The 22,065-nt window shown below is 36.9% G+C and overlaps 1 protein-coding gene across 5 annotated transcripts in view; it reads right to left on the bottom strand.

Moving 5' to 3' along the window:
* Nucleotides 1–22,065, bottom strand: part of DMD (dystrophin) — a 1,259,848-nt gene that overhangs the window by 1,079,740 nt on the left and 158,043 nt on the right. For all 5 annotated transcript variants that reach the window (XM_080910294.1, XM_080910293.1, XM_080910296.1 and 2 more), the window contains one exon: nucleotides 7,537–7,684. In XM_080910294.1, coding sequence (XP_080766420.1) covers nucleotides 7,537–7,684 — 148 coding nt within the window. The remainder of the gene's footprint in view (nucleotides 1–7,536; nucleotides 7,685–22,065) is intronic.

The following is a 22,065-nucleotide window of genomic DNA, read 5'->3' as shown; positions in this document are numbered from 1 at the left end:
GGCATTCACAGTTTGTTTCAGGCCTGAGAAATGATTTGTCAGTGGTGAAAATAATTTACCAACAGGCCTCAACATTTGTAAGATTTCTAGGACTATAAGATAAAAAGAGAGAACCAGTCCTTGTAAGTTCCCTTATGAATAAGTAAATGGAGAAATATTCTAAAATATGTTTTAATGGGTTAGATGATCAAGACATTATATTGTTAAACTGCCAGATGATATGACAATGTTATGGGCATGGAAGTGGTTAGAGCACTTTAATATATATTTGGGTTTTGGATATAGAATAGAGGTTATTATAGCAGGAAAAAACAAAGGATGCTTTGCCTAAATGATATAGTGCCATGAAAACCTAATTCTCTAATGCATTTGAGTACTCTAAAAATATTGGTAATTAAAGGTTTATGAAATATGTTTCATGTACTGATGCATATTGTTAATGAAAGAAATAGTTTTCCACTCTAATGGGAAACATGCATAGCATGAATGTTAACATATCTCAAATACTATAAAGTAATGATATTATTAAGTTTATAAAGGGGCTAGTTTAGAGAAAAATCAATCTTGTGTGTATATATCTATATCTGTGCTTAGGGTGATTGATTTGTCTTTAAAATGCAGAGTTTTAGCAAAATGTGTGTTTGCTGGTTATAATATAGTAGGGATATGCATGAAAGAAATGCACAGAACCAAATGGAAGTGAGTTTGGGACATGGAGTCTCAGAATCTGATATTTGTAAGTGTTCACAAAAGAAAGAAAAATTAATAGTAAATTCAGAAAAAGTATTGGAAAGTACTGCAAGCTGTAGAAGAAGAAACGACTAGAAGACACCCTTTGCAAAGCATTGTTGTTTAGTGACAATTATGCACATGATTAAATATAATAAATGTTTCTCACTGCGTCTATGTTCATCTGAACGTGCGTCATATTCTTCTCTTACTCCCGATAATCTCATAAGCTACGAAGGGGAATCCCTTAGAATCAGCTGAGCTTTCCTGCAGTTTCAGTAGCTCCTGACTACTATAGTTATCATGGTTTGTTACAATGGTTGTTCTTGTTTCTTTATAATAACAATGCATAACAATTTGTCATCTTAAAGATGTCATGCTGGACAACATAACTTTAAAAATAAGCCACTAACATTATCCAATTATTTCAATATACTTATTTGTGAGAGATATATGATTTAAAGCCCATTTCTGAATTTATGCACTGTGACAAATTTCCAATAATTCTGTCATTTACTACTTATGAAAAGGTGCATGAGAGCCAAGAAGCTGTAGTAGACTTCGTAAGCAGCAGTACAGCTAACAATCTTTACACAAGAACAAGGCCTTGTGCCTAGTCGTATTGTAACTTGTGATGCTGTGTTTAGATGATAGCCCTGGGAAGCCTGTACTTTTCTAAAGGAAAATGCAGGAGGAGGGAATCTAGGAAGATGGAATAGGGAGGGCTGGGGTAATGGAATGAGTGGAAACTGTGAGGTCAGGATGTATTGGATTAGAGAAGAATAAAAATATTAAGTGCCTAACCTTTTAACTATGTTAAGACACTTAATTACTATGCCACTGCCGGATAATAATACCGAAACACTCATTTTGTAATGTGTCCCCATATTCTTCTACATTGCTGGGAACCTAAAACAAATGACTAAAACCAAATACCTCTAGCAGTACTTTCTTGCTGGTTTCCTTGTGTTAGTATATATCCTCTAGCTACTGAAAACAGGATAAATTTTGTGACCAGAAAATGAAATTTTATTACTGCTGGGAAAAAATAAAGGGCAAGCAATGTATGAATTATTCCTAACACCAGGGCAACAGATAGCAGAAATATTTACTCAAGTGATTTTTTTCATCAAAGTTTCTATCAGCAGCAAGGCTGTTAAGAAGGCTTCAAACATCACCAGCCAGCTGGTGAAATCAGCACTGTAAAAACTGACTATATACAAAGCATTCTTGTATCCAATTTAGTCTTTTACACCATATGCCTTTTCAAAAGAGTGTCTCAATCAATCTGTATTAATAGAATACCAATTAGTTCATATACAGTCCTTTAAGAGAGCATAAATCTAATTAAATATTAAAGCCCTTCCTAGACAGAAATCACATTCACTGCTGCAAAAAGGGTCAATGACCTTTGCAACTCAATGACCAGCCATCAGGTCTGCACAAATCATTGCCTTTTCAATAGCAGACTCTGCTGCAATAGATCTTCATGGGCTGTAAATAGAGACAGTAGAATAAGACTGAAAACTCTATGTCATCCTATTGAGAACAAGAAAGCATTGTCTCAAACTGTCAAATACCAGTTCCTTCTATTCATTTATGTGCTTTGAATGTAAAATCCTCAAAAGCTGGTCCTTCACAAAATGATTTCTTCAATCACTGATAGGCAAGGTAAGGTGAAAGGAACAGCAACTCAACTAGTCCTTAACACTGATGCCGTTTTATCTTTGCTTTTTCCAAGTCCAAGACATCAGTATACCTCTATTTCATTCGTATGTTGTTCTCTATGAGATAAAGCAGAGTAGAATCCTCTTCTATGACTATTTTGATAGTGTTAGAAAGATAGAAGTATTGAAATATGCTACATTTAATCCATTTTGCTCTAAGTTTTTTCTATTACAATGATGCAAATTTACTATTTAACAAATTACACACTGGTAATTCAAATTATTTACCCCAATACACATAAATAAACTCCATGTCAATGTAATTGAAATTATCAACCAGTCACACAATCACATTGCAGAATATGCCTGGAAAGTAACTAACACTGGGAAAGTTATTAACTCATATGAATATAAGATTGATAATTTACTTTCTGTGTGGAATTAATTTTATCATTGCTGATTTAGACTCTAAAGTTTTATATAAATTATCCAATTTTTTTACTTATTAATGATGAACTCAAATGAAAAAATTTTAATATTCGAAGCCTCGCACACATTCATGGCAATATTTTTAGAAGGTGTTGTTAATTTTATTAAGGTTCACTAAAAACCAATATGTCATAACATTAAACAGGTTGTTTCTCCATTCAAAGGAAGACTATTCAGCACTGGCAAATGTTTAAACTAATGGTTATTTTAATTCTTCCTCCTGGCAACTGTAAGAATTCAGTATCAATAAATAACAAATTATCATTAAAAAGTTATTTCTTTCCAGTCTAGCTGAAAGCAGGCTAGGTCTTAACATTAGATAGAGGTTTTGTAATTTACAAATCTTGGATATTAACCAAAGTATTTGATAATACACTAATTCATACTGTCACCAGGCGCTATATCATTATTTTCATAACTTTATGGTATTCAACTTTTATTCTGAAAACTTACAGTAGCATTTTTTTTCTTGTAACTTAGAAAAATGTAAAGGCAGAAGTGTCATCCATCTCAGGCAGATATGTCTGTATTTTCCTCAATCCCTACTTCAAGTGGCATAGTTTAATGGTGTTTCTCTAAAATTTACATTTCAAGTGTGGCCCCCCTTCCCAGTTTCTGCTTCATGAGACCCCATCCCCTCCCCTCCCTCCTGCTTCTCTGAGGGTGCCCCCCTACACCCACCCACTCCTGCCTCCCTGCCCTGACATTCCCATTCCCCTAAACTGGAGCAATGAGCCTTGGCAGGACCAAGGGTTTCTCCTCTAATTGATGCCTAATAGGGCCATCCTCTGCTGCATTTCTATCTGTAGCCATGAGTTCCTCCATGTGTGCTCTTTGGTTGGTGGTTTAGTCCCTGGGAGCTCTGGGGGGTCTGGTTGGTTGATAATGTTGTTCTTCCCATGGGGTTGTATTGCTCCTTCAGTCCTCCCTCTAACTCCTCCATAATGGTAAGTTATCTTATTTTCCAGATGTTTGAGAAAAATAATTCAGTTTTTTAAAGTTTTTTTTAAATGTAAGCTAAAAATTCAATAGTAAAAAGTCATAATAGATGTAGCACTACCTTGTGAGAAATGTTAGTCTTCCCTCAATCTTAAGGTTATTCGCTAGTTCAATTAAGTGTTAACATAGCCAAGGGCAGAATTAAGACATTTACCATAATATTCTGTATTCCAAGGATATAATCTTTGATGTACCTTAATGAGTACATTTAATTAAAAGGGTTTGTCAGAATGAAAAGTATTCAGACGACTCACATGCACATTTAATCTGATTTTATATTTAATAAAAAAAACAGCCTTAATTTTTATAGAGTTTGTGATATCAGTAACATTTCCTTATTTAGAATACTTCCCTAGGTATATATAAATCTCTTTCTTATTTATAGGTTAGGAATTAGACTAAAATATTTACTCCTTCTCAATTTGAGCAGCAAACATGTAATTAGTAAATTATCCTGCTAGGAAGTGGAGACTTTTCCTGTTCTATGGACCTATAACACTGCACGGGACCTGCCTAACTGTATCAGTAATAATATCATGAAAAAATCTTAAAAGTTTTGGTTATTTGATTTAGAAATTTGTAATAAAATGGAGAAAAATTAACATTATATTTAAACATAAAATAAAAGAAATAGCATGAGTGAATTTGGAAGACATTGAACAGAGGATTAAGGACTATAATTACAGAGACAATAGAAACAATTACATAACTCAGTGCTAAATTACTCACTTTCATGTCTGAGCAGTTTTCTATACTATAAGAAAAAAATTCACCAGGCAATTTGATTTCAGACGATGGAACTCAAAGTCCGAGGCAGATAAGTAGAAAAGAGAATAAAACATAAAGAAAAAACTTTGAAGATCTGAAGAAATCTATTTTCCAATGTTCAGGTAGGTCATAAACAGCTTCTATATGTGAAAAAACTATGAAAGACTAGGAAAAAATGCTACATTTGGAATTGGAACTTTTACTTTTCTTACCAGCCACTATGGATTAAAGAAACAGACAAAAAATAAACAACAACAAAAAACCCACCACAACCACCACCAGAAAACAAACAAACAAACAAAACACTGTTTAAGAGGTATCAGAGTGAGCAGAAGGACTTTTCCTCAGTAGTGGGACAAAATTAGCTGGCTAATGTATCTCAAGAAGAAGGAAGACCAAAGGATGGATGCTTCAGTCCTTCTTAGAAGGGGGAACAAAATATTCACAGGAGGAAATACAGGGGCAAAGTGTGGAGCAGAGACTGAAGGAAAGGCCATGCAGAGACTGCCCCACCTGGGGATCTATTCCATGCACAGTCATCAAATCCAGACAATATTGTGGATGTAAAGAAGTGCATGGTGACAGGAGCCTGATATAGATGTCTTTTGTTAAGCTCTGCCAGATCATGACAAATATGAAGGTAGAGGAGGACACTTTCAGCCAACCATTGAACTGAGGACCAGGTCCCCAATGGAGGAGGGAGAGAAGGGACTGAAGGAGATGAAGGAGTTTGCAACCCATAGGAAGAACAATATTAACCAACCACACACACCCAGGGCTCCCAGGGTGTAAATCACCAATCAGAGCACACATGGAGCGACCCATGGCTCCAGGCACATATGTAGCAGAGGATGGCATTGTTTGGCATCCATGGGAGAAGAGGACCTTGGTCCCGTGAAGGCTCGTTTCCCCAGTGTAAGGGAATGCTAGGTAGGGCAGGTGGGAGTGAGTGTGTGGGTGGGGGAGCACCCTCATAGAAGCAGGTTAAGGGGAAATGGGATGGGGGTTTCTGGAGGGGAAATCAAAAAGGGGATTACATTTGAAATGTAAATAAAGAAAATATTCAATAAAAGAAAAGAAATAACAATTATGTATGAAAGAAAATCTATAATTATAAAGTTGTTTCACAGTATGCTATCTGGGTCTAAAATGATAGCTTAAGAAAGTTTATTTGAATGACAAATTATTTAGCATTTACCAATTAAATTTCCCAACACCTTACAAAATTTAAAAATTACAAGATACTTAAAGATACATTATAATAGCACTCAGAATGTGAATAAAACACGTTACATGTAACTAAAATATGCACAATGGTTTGAGTTTATAACAGAAAGTAAGAATTACTATATATTTTACATCATTATGAGGGGATAGAAAAATGGATTAAACTGTGGTAGGTGTAAAACCACCCAAATTTCACATCTAAAAAACGTCAATAGCTGTATGTAAGATAGAAGACCATAAATTAATAAATTTTCTTTAATGTATGTTAACATTGATGTGTGTACAAATTTGATTAATAATATATAACTATAGAAGATTATATAAATATTTTATGTAGCCTGTAATTTTATATGTGTTTTAATGCTTACTTTCTGAATATAAGTTTGCTAGATAAACACATGAGAACAAAGAATTTTAATGTCTAATATCATATTGAATCTAGAATTTTTAAATGTTTAAATTTAATAGCTGAGTAGTGCTCCATTGTGTATATGTACCACACCTTATTATAAATAAGGCTGCTGTGAACATTGTTTAGCATGTATCCTTGTTAGATATTGGAGCTACTTTTGGGTATATGCCCAGAAATGGTGTAGCTGCAACACAGCACATTGTCAGCCAAGGCTCTGAGGTGGAAAGGGTGATTGGGAGAGGGAGCACCTTCATGGAAGCAAGTTGAGGGGGAGGAGGGAGGGGTTGGGTGGAAGGGTTTAGATTTGAAATGTAATACAAAGAATATCCAATAGCATTTTAAAGATGTTTTAGTTTGTAAATGAACTACCATTTACTTTGCTTTCTTCTATGTTAGTCATTAAATTTGTTTTTTAAATGTTGGCCACATTTCAAGCCCATTTGAATGAAGATAGCAACATGAATAATGAAAGACAAAGGAACAAAAATATTAAAGGCTTCACATAATAAACCATATATCTTAGATTAGATCTATATATTAAATCAACTAAATTATATACTCCACAATTCAATTTATTTTTATCTTCACATTAAAAGATACAACAAATTGAAATTAAACGATTCCCTGGTTATAATATACATGTTGCATTTCCATTAACATAAACCAGAAAAGTCAATAGGTACTAACAATTAACTCGACATTCTTTTGGCCTACAGTCTATCTCAGAAGGCATTTTGTCAATAGGATGTATAGAAATATTGCTATTATCACCACAAATTGTCTTGAGGGAAAGAGACTTGTAATTTTATCATAATGGATATTTGAAGCAACTACATTACTTCTAAGTATAACCACAGATTCTCCTCCTGGACTTGTTTCAACATAAGGCAAACACACACACACATGCACACACACACATAGAGGGGGGTGGGAGAAAGAGGAGGAGAAAGGGGGAGAGAGAGAACCCTAAACAGCACTATGCCCTGCTGTAAGGTGTTTTCCTGCATCTCAGATGCAGTTACACTTCAGAGTTCATCAGATGGACCAGTAGTGCTCAGGGAGATGCTCTCATCCTTTCAAAAACATTCATAGCACAATTTTCAGGCACACTTGCTCCATGAGCGCCAAAAAGTCAGGAATTATATACATCATTCATCCTTTTAATTAAACTTGCAAAAGTGAAATATGCAAAACATTGCTGGAAAAATAAAGCCAGCATGGAAAGGGAAATCTCAAAAGTCTTACCTTAAGATACCATTTGTATTTAGCATGATCCCAATTTTCAGGATTTTGTGTCTTTTTGAAAAACTGTTCAACTTCATTCAGCCATTGATTAAATACCTTCATATCATAATGAAAGTGTCGCCATTTCTCAACCGATCTATCAAATCGCCTAGAATTGGAAAACATGGATGAGACAAAGTAAGTGGTTTATGGGACACATTCTGTGGACTCCACCTATTCTTTTTTTCTCGACAAATGCATTGTTTGCATAGTATCCTATGTTTGCACATTTCACTTTCAATGATCAAACATAATAACTAATATTACATAGGAAGTGTGAATAAAAACAAAATGTAAAATTTCCATTAAAAATAAATGTATATATTGATTAAAATGAGTATTACACAATTACTTAGGAGTATGAGTATCTCCTTCCTTATGATAATTTTTAAAAAGTAATTTTTGGACATTTATAACATTTTAAACTTTTAAGATTTTGGGGGGAAACATATGATCAGTTAAAAAATGTATGCAGATCAAAATAAAACTATCTTACTAGTATTATGAGTTTCAACCTTCCTCCTGATTCAGAACTCCGGTTAAGATTACTCAGCTGCTTGCCAAACTTCCTCCTACAACACTATCTCTGTTCCATGCCAGACCTTTGTTCTACCCAGCTTGCTCCTCCTTCCTGCATACTGTCCCATGCTCTCTTTAATAGTCTACCTCAGTTTTTGTTTGTATCAGTAATCAATATGTAAATACAACTTCTGCTATTGGCTCTCAGTGACCATACATGCCTAGGACTCGGAAAGACAATTTTCAATATTCTTTTTGTTACTACATTATAATATCTACTGTCTCACTCTCTAGTAGCCTGCTTTCTGGTGCCTTTCCTCCCACACACCAAGTCCATTCACTAGAGACTACAACTCATCATGCAAGCCAAAATCTCCCTAACCCTTTCATCTCTGTCTCTCTGGACATGTTATTTAACTTACAGGAACCTCTGCCTCTGGCTACCTGGGGACACCACCTTTTATTAGGATGTGATCCCCTTAGCTCTTTCTTACACAGTTTCTAAGCATTTCCTATCAGCACATCTCTATTCTTATATGCCACCCATTGACCTGCAGAAACGCTATCTACCAGGCAACTCACAGCTATCTACCTTCTTAAAATCAAGACCAGACAACAAAATCCAGGATTAGAATACTCAACAATGAAGACAAGTCCAGATATAAACACTTAGAATCACCTAAATTATTCCAATTCCAGATGCTTAGATACCAGCACAAATGCACAAACAGTAACAGTTGAGAAAATGTGGTTCCTCTATAACACAGCAATCCCACAAGAGTAGGCTCTGTGAAATGCAATATAGTGAAAGCACAAGACAAATATTTTAAAATACATAATATGAATATATTGAAGGACCTAGAGGATATGAATAAATGCTTTAATGGAAACTATGAAAACAAACTGAAGTGAAATGATTAAAAACAAGTCCAAGTGGACCAATGACCTCAACATAAAACCAGATACACTGAATTTAATATGAGAGAAAGTAGGAAAGAGCCTTAAATTCATTGGAACAAGGAGAAATTTACTAAACAGACCTCCAATGGCTCCTGTTCTAAGATTAAGGTTTGATAAATGGGACCTCGTGAAACTGGGAAGCTTCTGTAAGGCAAAGGACATAGTAATATGACAAATTCCAACACAGATTGGGAAAAACATCCTCACTAACCAGACAGAGGGATAATATTCAAAATATGTAAATAACTTGAGAATTTAACTACCAAAAAATCCAACAAACCAATCAAAAAATGGGGTATTGAATTCATAGCATAGGAATCTCGAATGACTGAGAAGATCATTCTTAATATGAACACTTAAATAAATGTTCAAAGATCAGAGAAATGCAATTCAAAACAACTCTGAAATTTCACCTTACACCAATCAAAATGGTTAAGATCAAACCCTCATGTGACAGCAGATGCTGGCGAGGATGTAGAGAAAAAGGAACACTCCTCCATTCCTGGTGGGATTGCAAACTGGTACTACCATTCTGGAAATCAATTTGTAGGCCCCTCAGAAAGTTGCAAATAGATCTACCTGAAGACCCAGAAATAACACTCTTGGGAATATACCCAAAATATACTCCTCAATGTCACAGGGGCACGTGTTCCACTATGTTCATAGTGGTCTTGTTTGTGGTATCCTACAAGTTGGAAACAACCCAGATGTTCCACAACAGAAGAATGGACACAGACAATGTGGTTCTTTTACACAATGGAATACTACTCAGTTATTAAGAAGGAGTATATCCTGAGTTTTGCAGGGAAATGAGATAAACTAGAAAATATTATCCTGAGTGAGGTAACTCATACCCAAAAGGACATGCATAGTATGCAATCACTAATTAGTGGTTATTAGATAAAAATGTACAGAATACCCAAGATGCCGTATACAGATCTCAAAAGATTAAGAAGCTGACGGGCCCAAGTAAGGACATCTTAGTCCCACTTGGGAGAGAAAACAATCACAGGAGGAGAGAGGAAGAGAGGGACTTGGGTGGGAAAGGGGACAAAGGGGGAAGAAAGGAGAACATAATCTGGTATTGGATGGGGGAAAAGGACTGAAGACCTGAGGGCCAGCAAAAACAATAGAAACAGGCAACCTTAGGAGTGCCCTCCAGAATGTACCAGAGACCTAAGATGCAGGAAAATCTTAGGAATCAAAGAGAGGGACCTTAAATAAAATGTGCTATAGTGGGCAGAGGGACCTTGTAGAGCCTACCTTCAGCAGAACGACAGGGTGCCAAGTGTAGGATGGGGTTGCCATTCTACAATCAAAAGCCCTGACCTATCATTCATTGTTCCTGTGTGAAAGAACTGCGGGGAAAAAATGGAGGAGAGCCTGAGGAAAAGGAGGTTCAAGGACAGGACTAAAGTGGGATCCAGCTCGAAGGGAGGCCCTATGGCCTCACACTATTACTGAGGCTGTGGAGTGCTCACAAAAAGGGACCTAGCATGACTGCCCTCTGAAAGATCCAACAAGCAGCTGAAAGAGTCAGATGCAGATATTTACACCCAAGAAATGGATAGAAACTGCTGCCCCTGTAGTTGAATTAGGAAAAGGCTGGAAGAAGCTGAGAAGGAGGGTGGTCCTGTAGGAAGATCAGCAGTCTCAATTAACCTAAATGCCTGAGAGCTCTCAGAAACTAGACTAGTAACCAGGCAGCATATGCCAGCCTTAGGCCCCCAACCCATATAGAGTAGAGGACTGCTAGGTCTGGGTTCAGTGAGAGAAGATGCACCTAACCATCAAGAGACTAGACGCTCCAGAGAGTGAATAGTTCTGGTAGGGTGTGTGGTGGGGTGTGTGTAGACATCCTTTTGAAGACTAGGATAGAGGAGGTGTTTGATATAGAACAGTCAGAGGGTGGCCTGGGAGGGCAATAAAATCTGGAGTATAAAAAACATTAAATGAAATAAAAATTAATTAATTAATTAAATTAAAAAACTACAGCCTAAATGGTATATATAACCTAAAACACTAAAAGTATGAAACTTCAATTTTCCATTCTTGCCAATTGACAGTTATCCACAAAAATCTAAACACAAAAGTACTGGTGGAAACAGACAATATTAAAGCAAATGAAACTATCAGATATCTACAGAGTATTTCATGCGAACACAAAAGAACATGCCTTCTTCTCAACACTTCATGGAACCTTCTTCAAAACTGACCACATATTCCGACACAAAGCAAGTCACAAGAAAATTATAATAACCCCTCTGTGAATTAATGCTGAATCTCAAAACGGGAATAGTGCAAAGCTCACTATTCAGGAAAACCAAACAACTTTCTACTAAACAGAAACTGGGTCAATACAAAAATAAAAAAGAAATGAAAAATGTTCCAGAGTTCAATGAAAATTAGTATATAACATACTCAAACTAATGGGATACAATGAAGGAGGTTCTAAGAGGAAAGTTCATAGCACTGAATTTTTAGATTTAAAAAAAATGAGATTTGCTTTTTTAAATTTTGATATGCCTACAACAGCTCAATGGTTGGGCCACTTCCTAATAACCTCTTGTCTAATCTACCCCCTATGCTATTCCTACATTATTACTAACTAAATTATGTATTCCATCTTTGCTTCCCCAGATGTAGTCTTGCAACCTTCTCAAGAATGCTATTCCCCAGATCCTTCAGAACATCTACGTTCTCTGTCCTATACCTTCTCTGGTGTGACATCCGTCCTCTCATGGGGGGTGGTCTTCTTCCTCTCTCCCTTGGTCCCTTGCCTGGGAATTCTAAATGTCCCTCTTCTGTCTGCTCTGCCCATCCATTGGCTGCTAACAATTTCATTTACCACTCAAAACCAAATGGGGGCAGGGTCCCTCAGTGTCTTAGAATCAGACATTCAGATTCTGGTGCAAACAATTTTGAAGAACCCAATTAATATAATAAAACTTCCACATGTCCTCTTTTTTGTCTAATTAGAAAGACAATTTTCTCTCAGATATACATTGAACATAATTATAACAATTATGTAAATTGTAAGATATTGTTTGTACTTATCTAGTCTGGTCTATTATATTTGGCAATTTAGATATATTACTCTATCATCTATCCAAACTTAAAGAGCTCATAATTCTATACCTGAATTATGTTTAGATATTAAATTGTATTACCGTCTGAAAACCATCCTTTCAAATCTAGATCATTCTTGCTAATGCTAAAGAACTTAAGTTTTATTATGAGAGTATGACTATGTTTTAATCTTGTGAGAGATTCCAGAGTGAATTACATGAATATATAGAACCCAAATTAACATAATAAAAACACCCACAAATGTTTGCCCCAAGGTCATGAGTTTAGGAGAGCTGGTACCACATTTCACCATTTGCAGCACTTGAGTGTCTAGGTTTTGTCCCGTGCCTGATCAGGAAAATAGAGCTGGTTCAGGTTTGTATAGGGGTTGTAATGAGCCATCTTCTGAGGAGTTTAGATCAGGAGAGCTGACTTTGCCCCTCATCTGGTGGAGCACTCAAGAGCGCAGGCCCTGAAAATCACCTGGTAAGTACTGGAGAGCTGGACCTTATGCTGTGTGTGCACCTGAGCCATTCAGGAGGGCTTGAGAACAGATCTGGCTTTTTTCCCTTGCAGCTATGGTATTGGATGTGTTACCTGGGGCACTGCTGGAGAGCACATCCTCCTGCTGTGGGTAAGAAAAAGCTGGTGCACAGAGCAAACTCCGAGACCCAAATCTAGGGCTTTGAATTGACCCATCACTATATCTATTGCATCAATGAACTGCTGGAGTGACTCAAGGGGAAAGTCCTACAGATTCACAGCTACAGAATTTTGTGACAGAATGCAACAGTAGAATATTCAAGAAGAATACCACTGAGGTTCACGTGTTTGCTGAGGTCCAGCCTCAGCGTGAGGAGAGGTCTGAGAATGGTGAGAATGGGACAGGTCTGACACAATAAGAACTCAGTCAGTAGTATATGCAAGCTCTCAGTTCCTGCATTCTTTCTGTTACATGAAGATTATCATCATTCTTCCTTCTTCTTTCTGACCAGAGAGCCTAAATGCAGTCTTTTTTTTAAATTACATCACCAAGTCTTTGATCACTGTTAATATTTTTAGAAATTCTTAAATTTACATTAAATTTAAGTCCTGGATCAATAGTCCCAACCTCCGCTTTTTTAGATCAGAAACTAAACACAAAGTCTAAGCACGTTTCCTTATAGTTTTTACACAACCTTTTCTTCATGGGTAACTGGGAATTACTGTTGGGATTTTCTGGCAAAGGAGACAGAAGTCTTTAGTAACTATTTTCATGTAAGTGCGGAAAGATGATAGACTATTTGGTTTAAGATGATTAGTTACCTCTCTCTAATAGCTCTACATAGCAACAAACCAAATAATCTAATTTAAAAATGGGGTCCATATCTAAACAGAGAATTTTCAATAGAGGACTCAAAATGGCTATGAAAAACTTAATAAAACGTTGAACATCCTTAGCTACCTGCAAAATGAAAATCAAAACTATTTTAACATTCCATGTTACACATGTCAGAATGGCTAAGATCAATATTACAGTTAACAGTCCATGCAGTAAGGATACGATGAAAGGGTAGCACCCTTTCATTGCTGTTCAGAATGTCAACTTGTACAGCCAGTATGAAGATGTATATGGTAGTTCCTTAGAAAATTGGAAATTGATATATGTCAAGACTCAGATATGTAAAAATATAGACAACAAGATGGCGAGAGGAAAGCAAAAGAACGTACCCAAGGGAAACAAAGACAACCTGGCAACACCAGAACCCAGCTCTCCCATCACAGCAAACAGCAGAATGCCAAACACTCCAGAAAAAGAACACTCAGAACTGAAATCATACCTCAAGATGATGATAGAGATACTAAAACAAGAACATGAGGAAATGCATAAAGAATCGGAAGGTTTTAAAGAGGAAACAAGAAAAAAACTTAAAGAACTCAAAGAACTAGTGGAAAGCAGAAACAAAGAAATAAAGGAATAGAAGAAGGAATTTAAAACGGAAATGGACACAATAAAGAAAACACTAAAAGAGACAACCCTAGAGGTAGAACACCTAAAAAAGAAATCAGGAGCCACAGAAGCAAGCATTTACAATAGATTACAAGAGATGGAAGAGAGAATCTTGGGGGCAGAAGACAACATTGAAAACATAGACAAAACAGCCAGAGAAGATGCAAAAAACAAAAAGCTCCTAACCCAAAATGTCCAGGAGATCCAGGACACAATAAGAAGACCAAACCTAAGGATAATAGGAATATAAGAGGGAGAAGAATATCAACTAAGAGGCACAGTAAATATCTTCAACAAAATCGTAGAAGAAAACTCCCTTACCCTTAAGAATGAGATGACCATGAGCATAAAAGAAGCTTTCAGAACTCCAAATAGGTTGGACCAGAAAAGAAATACCTCCCGACACATAATAGTAAAAACATCAAGTGCCCCAAGCAAAGAATGAATACTAAAAGCAGTAAGGGAAAAAGGTCAGGTAACATATAAAGGCAGACCAATCAGACTCACACCCGATTTCTCAACAGAGACTATGAAAGCTAGAAGAGCCTGGACAGACATCATGCACTCCTTAAGAGAGCACAAGTGCCAGCCCAAGCTGCTATACCCAGCAAAACTATCAATCACCATCGATGGAGAGACGAAGATATTTCAAGACAAAACTAAATTTATACAATCTGACCACAAACCCAGCACTACAATGAATTATAGGTGAAAAACCCAATACAATGAGGGAAAATACAGCCTAATAAAAACAAGAAAACTCCTAAACAAGAAAACTAAAAGAAGAAAAAGACACAGACACAACTCAACCCAAAAAAGCAAAAATAGGAGGAAACAGCAACCACTATTCCTTGATATCTATTAACATAAATGGTCTCAACTCCCCAATAAAGAGACATAGACTATCAGACTGGATACATAAATAAAATCCAGCATTTTGCTGCATACAGGAAACTCTTCTCAGAGACAAAGACAGACACTATCTCAGAGTAAAAGGGTGGGAAAAACCTTCCAAGCAAACAGCCCCAAGAAGCAAGCTGGAGTGGCTATTCTAATATCGAATAAAGTAAATTTCCAACCAAAAGTTATCAAAAAAGATAAGGAAGGACACATTATACTCATTACCAGGGAAATCTGTCAGGAGGAACTCTCAATCCTTAACATATATGCTCCAAATACAAAAGCAACAATATTAATAAAAGAAACCTTACTAAAGCAAAAAATGCATTGCACCCCACACAATAATAGTGGGAGACCTCAATACCCCACTCTCACCACTGGACAGATCAAGGAGACAAAACCTGAACAAGGACACATTAAAAGTAGCAGAGGTTATGAACCAACTGTAATTAATAGATATTTACAGAACATATCATCCTAAAAGAAAAGAATATATTTTCTTCTCAGAACCTAATGGCACGTTTCCCAATATTGCCCACATAATTGTTCACAAAACGATCCTCAATTGATATAAGAAGATTGAAATACTCCCATGCATCCTTTCAGATCACCATGGTCTAAGGCTGGTCTTTAATAACAACAAAGACAACAAAATGCCCAGATACACATGGAAACTAAACAATGCTCTATGAAATGATAGTGGAGTCAAAAAGAAAGAAAGAAAAAAATTAAAAATTTTCTAGAATTCAATGAAAATAAAAACACCACATACCCATACCAAGATGAAGACAAAATATCTGAAACTGAGGAAATTCAAGAAATTATCAGATCCTACTTCAAAAGCCTATACTCATCAAAGCTGGAAATTCTGGAGGAAATGAATGAATTCCTAGACAGATACAAGATACTAAAGTTAAACCAAGACCAAGTAAACCATCTAAATAATCCCATAACACCTAAAGAAATAGAAGCAGTCATCAAAAGCCTCCCAACCAAAAGAAGCCCAGGTCCAGAGGGGTTCAGTGCAGTATTTCATCAGACATTTATTGACGACATAATACCAATACTCTCCAAACTATTCCACAAAATAGAATCAGATGGAAAACTACCTAACTCATTTTTTGAGGCAACAATAACCCTCGTTCCTAAACCACACAAAGACCCTACAAGGAAAGAGAACTTCAGACCAATCTCACTTATGAACATTGATGCAAAAATACTCAACAAAATCCTTGCAAACCAAATCCAAGAACACATCAAAATGATCATTCATCATGACCAAGTAGGCTTCATCCCTGGGATGCAGGGATGATTTAATATATGGAAATCCATCAATGTAATCCACCATATAAACAAACTCAAAGAAAAAAAACCACATGGTCATTTCACTAGATGCTGAGAACAGGAATCCAAGGTCCATACTTAAACATAATAAAAGCAATATACAGCAAACCAACAGCCAACATCAAACTTAATGGCGAGAAACTTGAAGCAATCCCACAAAAATCAGGGACTCGACAAGGCTGCCCAGTCTCCCCCTACCTATTCAACATAGTACTGGAAGTCCTGGCTGGAGCAATTAGACAGCAAAAGGAAATCAAAGGAATACAAATTGGAAAGGAAGAAGTAAAAACATCACTATTTGCAGATTACATGATAGTGTGCTTGAGTGACCCCACAAATTCCACCAGAGAACTCCTACAGCTGATAAACAAGTTCAGGAAAGTGGCTGGATATAAAATTAACTCAAATAAATCAGTAGCCTTCCTATATTCAAAGGAAAAACATGTGGAGAAAGAAATTAGGGAAAATATACCCCTCACAATAGTCACAAAAACTGTGAAATACCTTGGTGTGACTCTAACTAAGCAAGTGAAGGACCTGTATGACAAGAACTTCAAACCTCTAAAGAAGGAAATCAAGGAAGATCTCAAAAAATGGAAAGATCTCCCATGTTCATTGATTGGAAAGTTCAACATTGTAAAAATGGGCATCTTATGAAAAGCAATCTACAGATTCATTGTAGTCCTCAACAAAATACAAACCAAATTCTTCATTGAGTTGGAAAGAACAGTGTGCAATTTCATCTGTAATAACAAAAGACCTAGAATAGCTAAATCCATCCTCAACAACAAGAAAACATCTGGAGGAATCACTATCCCTGACCTCAAGCTATATTACAAGGCAATTGTGCTGAAAACTGCATGGTACTGGTACAGAAATAGGCACGTGGATCAATGGAATAGAATAGAAGATCCAGAAATGAGCCCTCATGTATATGGTCACCTGATTTTTGACAAAGGAGCAGTAAACATTCAATGGAAAAAGGACAGCCTATTCAACAAATGGTGCTGGTCCAACTGGCACTCAGCATGTAAAAGAATGATAATAGACCCTTTCTTATCTCCTTGTACAAAGCTCAAGTGTAAGTGGATCAAAGATCTACACATTAAACCAGATCCACTGAAACTATTAGATGAGAAAGTAGGAAAAACCTTAGAACACATAGGCACAGGAGAAAATTTTCTGAACAAAACAACAATGGCTCAAGCTCTAAGGTCAAAGATTGACAAATGGGACTTAATGAGATTGCAAAGTTTCTGTAAGGCTAAGGACATCCTCAAGAAAACAAAACGGCAACCAACAGAATGGGAAAAGATCTTTACCAACACCACATCAGATAGAGGCCTAATATCCAAGGTGTACAAGGAACTCAAAAAGGTAGACACCAGAGAACCAAATAACCCTATTAAAAATAGGGTACAGAGCTAAACAAAATGTTCTCAATTGAGGAATATCGAATGGCTGAGAAACATCTGAGGAAGTGCTCGACATCCTTAGCCATCAGGGAAATGCAAATCAAAACAACCCTGAGATTCCACCTCATACCACTCAGATTGGCCAAGATCCAAAACTCAGATGACAGCAGATGCTGGCAAGGTTGTGGAGAAAGAGGAACAGTTCTCCACTGTTGGTGGGGTTGTAAACTGATACAACCACTCTGGAAATCAGTCTGGCGATTCCAAAGAAAATTGGACATAATACTACCTGAAGACCCAGCTATTCCACTTCTGGGCATATACCCCAGAGACACTTTAGTACACAACAAAGATATATGCACCACAATGTTCATAGCGGCTCTATTTATAATAGCCAGAAGCTGGAAGGAACCCAGATGTCCTTCAGTAAATGAATGGATACAAAAATTGTGGTACATTTACACAATGGAGTACTACTCAGCTATCAGAAACAATGACTTAACCAAATTCTTAAGAAAATGGCTGCATCTAGAGAAGATCATCCTGAGTGAGATAACCCAGTCACAAAAGAACAGACATAATATACAATCACTGATAGTGGGATGCTAACCCCAGAAAGCTCTGAACACCCCAGAAACAACTCACAGACTGTGTGAATTTCAAGAAAAAAAAAGAAAAGAAAAACCCATTATGTTTACTCCTTACACACCAAGAAAACTTTTACTTTTTCCAGGTTACATCCTGTTTTACATGTACTTTATGCTCATTGTAACTAGTAAGATCTTAATGCACACTATCAAACCTTAAAAAAAGCCAAGCAATGACAGAAATGTATTCATATACTTTTATGCAAAAATGCTTAAAATTTGTACATTTATCTTTTAAAAAAATAACTTACTACAATAAAAAAAAAAAACTGCTGGAGGTCTTACCACCCCTGATTTCAAGTTTTACTGCAGAGCTATGGTAATAAAAACAGCAGATTATTGCCATAAAAACAGATACACTGACAAATGGAATAAAATTAAAAGTCAAGCATTTATCCATACCCTTACAGCACAGAAGTTTTCTTTAAACACATTTAGTCAGAAATACACATTGGAGAAAAAACTGTCTTCTACAAATCATGCTAGTGAAACTCCATTGTTGCATGTAGATGAATAAAAGATCCATATTTATCACCCTGCACAAAACTCAATTTCAAATTGATCAAGGATCTCAACAAAAGGGTAAGTAACTTGAATCTGATTGAAGAGACAGATGGAAATAATAGTCTTGATTTTACTGACACAAAAAAAATCTGAACAGTATATTGAAAACTCAGGTTCTAAGTTCAATAAAATTTAATCAAATGAAATATAAAAGCATCTGTATGGCAAAGGACACCATCATTTGAGCAAATTGGAAGGATACAAAATAGGAAAAGACCAATTAACATCTAGTAGAGGGTTAATATTTAAAATATTTTTGCCATTTTGGACAAATTTGAGCACAGACCTAAATCAGACTTTCTTACTATTTTAATCAAAAGCCTGATTTGAAACTACATTCTCTCCCATTCTCCCTCCCCTTCCACTTGTCTTCATGAAAGTGCAATTGCTTCTAATCACCCTCTCCATGCTGTTGCCTTGGCATCCCCCGAAATTGGGAAAGCGTGCCCTCCCTGGAGCAAAGGCTTCTTCTCACATTGATGCCAGACCCTGATATCTTCTGAGGGTGTCTCAATGTGTACACAATGGTTAGTGTTTTAGTCCATGAGAGTTTTGGAGGGTTTGGTTGTTTGATAATGTTGTTATCTTCCAATGAGGTTGCAAACCCTTTCAACTTCTTCAGTCCTTTCTTTATCTCCTTCATTGGGGTCCCCGTGTTCAGTCTGATGGCTAGCTGCAAACATGCTCAGCTGTATCTGTATGACTCTGGTAGAGCCTCTGAGGAGGCATTCATATTGGGTTCCTGCCAGTAAGCACTACTTGGCTTCAGCAATAGTGCTTGGGTTTGGGGTAGATCTCTGGGTAAGGCAGCCTCTGAATGATCTTTTCTTCAATCCCTTTTCCTCTATTTGACTTTGTATTTCTTCCCATGAGTGTTTTGTTTTCTCTTCTAAGAAGGACTGAGGCATCCACATTATTTCTTTTTGAGCTTCATAAGGTCTGTGAATTTTTTCTTGGGTAATCAGAACTTTCTGGGGCTGGTATCTGATTATCAGTGAGTGCATACTATGTGTGTTCTTTTGTGACTGGGTTACCTCACTCAGGATGATAACTTCAAGTTCCATCCATTTGCCTAGGAATTTCATGAAGTCATTGTTTCTAATAGTGTAAATGTACCATACTCTGTTGAAGGACATCTGGGTTCTTTCTAGCTTCTGACTATTATAAATAAGGCTGCTATGAATATAGTATAGCATGTGTCCTTATTATGTGTTGGAGCATCTTTTAGGTATATGACCAGGAGTGGAATAGCTGGGTCCTCAGGAAGTACTATGTCCAATTTTATGAGGAAGTGCCAGGCTGATTTCCAGAGTGGTTGTATCAGTTTACAACCCCACCAAGAGTGGAGGAATGTTCTTTTTTCTCCACATTCTCGCCAGCATCTGCTGTCATCTGAGTTTTGGATCTTGGCCAATCTGACTGGTGTGAGGTGGAATCTTAGGGTTGTTTTGATTTTCATTTCCCTGATGACTAGGGATGTTTTGCATTTCTTTAGGGGCTTTTCAGCCATTAGATACTTCTCAGTTGAGAATTCTTTGTTTAGCTCTGTACCCCATTTTTTAGTAGGATTGTTCGATTCTCTGGAGTTTAAATTCTTGAGTTCACTGTATATATTGGATAGTAGCCCTCTATCAGATGTAGGATTGGTAAAGATCCTTTCCAAATCTGTTGGCTGCCGTTTTGTTTTCTTGACAGTGTCCTTAGCATTATAGAAACTTTGCAATTTCCTGAGGTCCCACTCATTAAGTCCCATTTGTCTATTCTTGATCTTAAAGCACTAGCCATTGTTCTGCTCAGGAAATTTTCTCCTGTGCCTATGTGTTCTAAGTCTTTTAGCACTTTCCCTCCTCATAGTTTCAGTGTACCTGGTTTAATGTGGAGATCTTTGATCCACTTTGACTTGAGCTTTGTACAAGGAGATAAGAAAGGGTCTATTTTCATTCTTCTGCATGCTGAGTGCCAGTTGGACCAGCACCATTTGTTGAAGAGACTGTCCTTTTCCATTGAATGTTTACTGCTCCTTTGTCAAAGATTACGTGATCATAGTTGTGTGAGTTCATTTCTGGGTCTTCAGTTCTGTTCCATTGATCTACCTGACTATCTCTGTACCAATTCCATGTGGTTTTTAATCACAATTGCTTTGTAATATAGCTTGTGGTCAAGGATGCTGATTCCCCAGAAGTTTTCTTTTATTGTTGAGAATATATTTCTCACTATCCTTGGTTTTTTTTTTTGTTATTCCAGATGAATTTGCAAATTCTTCTTTCCAACTCTATGAGGAATTGAGTTGGAATTTTGGTGGGGATTGCATTGAATCTGTAAGCACAACATGGTTTAAGTAATAGTGTTAGGGTTTGGTTCTTGCCCATGGGATGGATCCCAATTTGGGCTGCTAACTGTTTAGCCATTCCTTCAGTCTCTGATTCAATTTTGTCCCTGCTTTTTTCATACAGAAACAATTTTGGGTCATAAATTTGAAGATGGTTGGTGTTTCTGTCCTTTAACTGGGGTCCCTCTTTAACTACCAGAAGTGGTTTATTCAGGTTTCATAGACCTACTGTTGGGCATTTCTGCTAAATCAACACACATTGAGTCCTGAGAGCCTCTTCCATCCCAGGACTTCCCATCCCCAGCAGCTGCATATTTCCATTCTTTTTTTTTTTTTTTTTTTGGCCCTCTGGGCTTCTCTTTTGTATACCAACATAACTGATCCTGCCCTCTTTACTCATCCTTTTCCCCTTTCCTACCCAGGCTCCTCCCTCTGTCTCTGATAATTCTTATGGCCTCCCTTTTATGTGAAACTGAAGAGCATACACAGGTTGGTCTTAGGCTCTCAGTACACATATTGCAGAGAACTGTCTTCTCTGGCCTCACTGGGAGAGGATGTGGGAGATGATCCTGTAAAGACTTGATGCCCCAGAGAATGGGGATGTGGGTTTATGTGTGTCAATCTCTTAGAAGCAAATGAGAGCGGGTATGGGTTTAAGAACTCAGTGAGTTGGTTCTGGGAAGAGCAACATTTGGGATGTAAATAATAATAATAATAATAGTAATGATGATGATGATGATGATGATGATGATA

The sequence above is a fragment of the Micromys minutus genome, assembly GCF_963924665.1.
Source record: "Micromys minutus genome assembly, chromosome: X".
In the NCBI taxonomy this organism is placed as follows: domain Eukaryota; kingdom Metazoa; phylum Chordata; class Mammalia; order Rodentia; family Muridae; genus Micromys; species Micromys minutus.
This window is presented reverse-complemented; position numbering and strand designations above follow the sequence as displayed.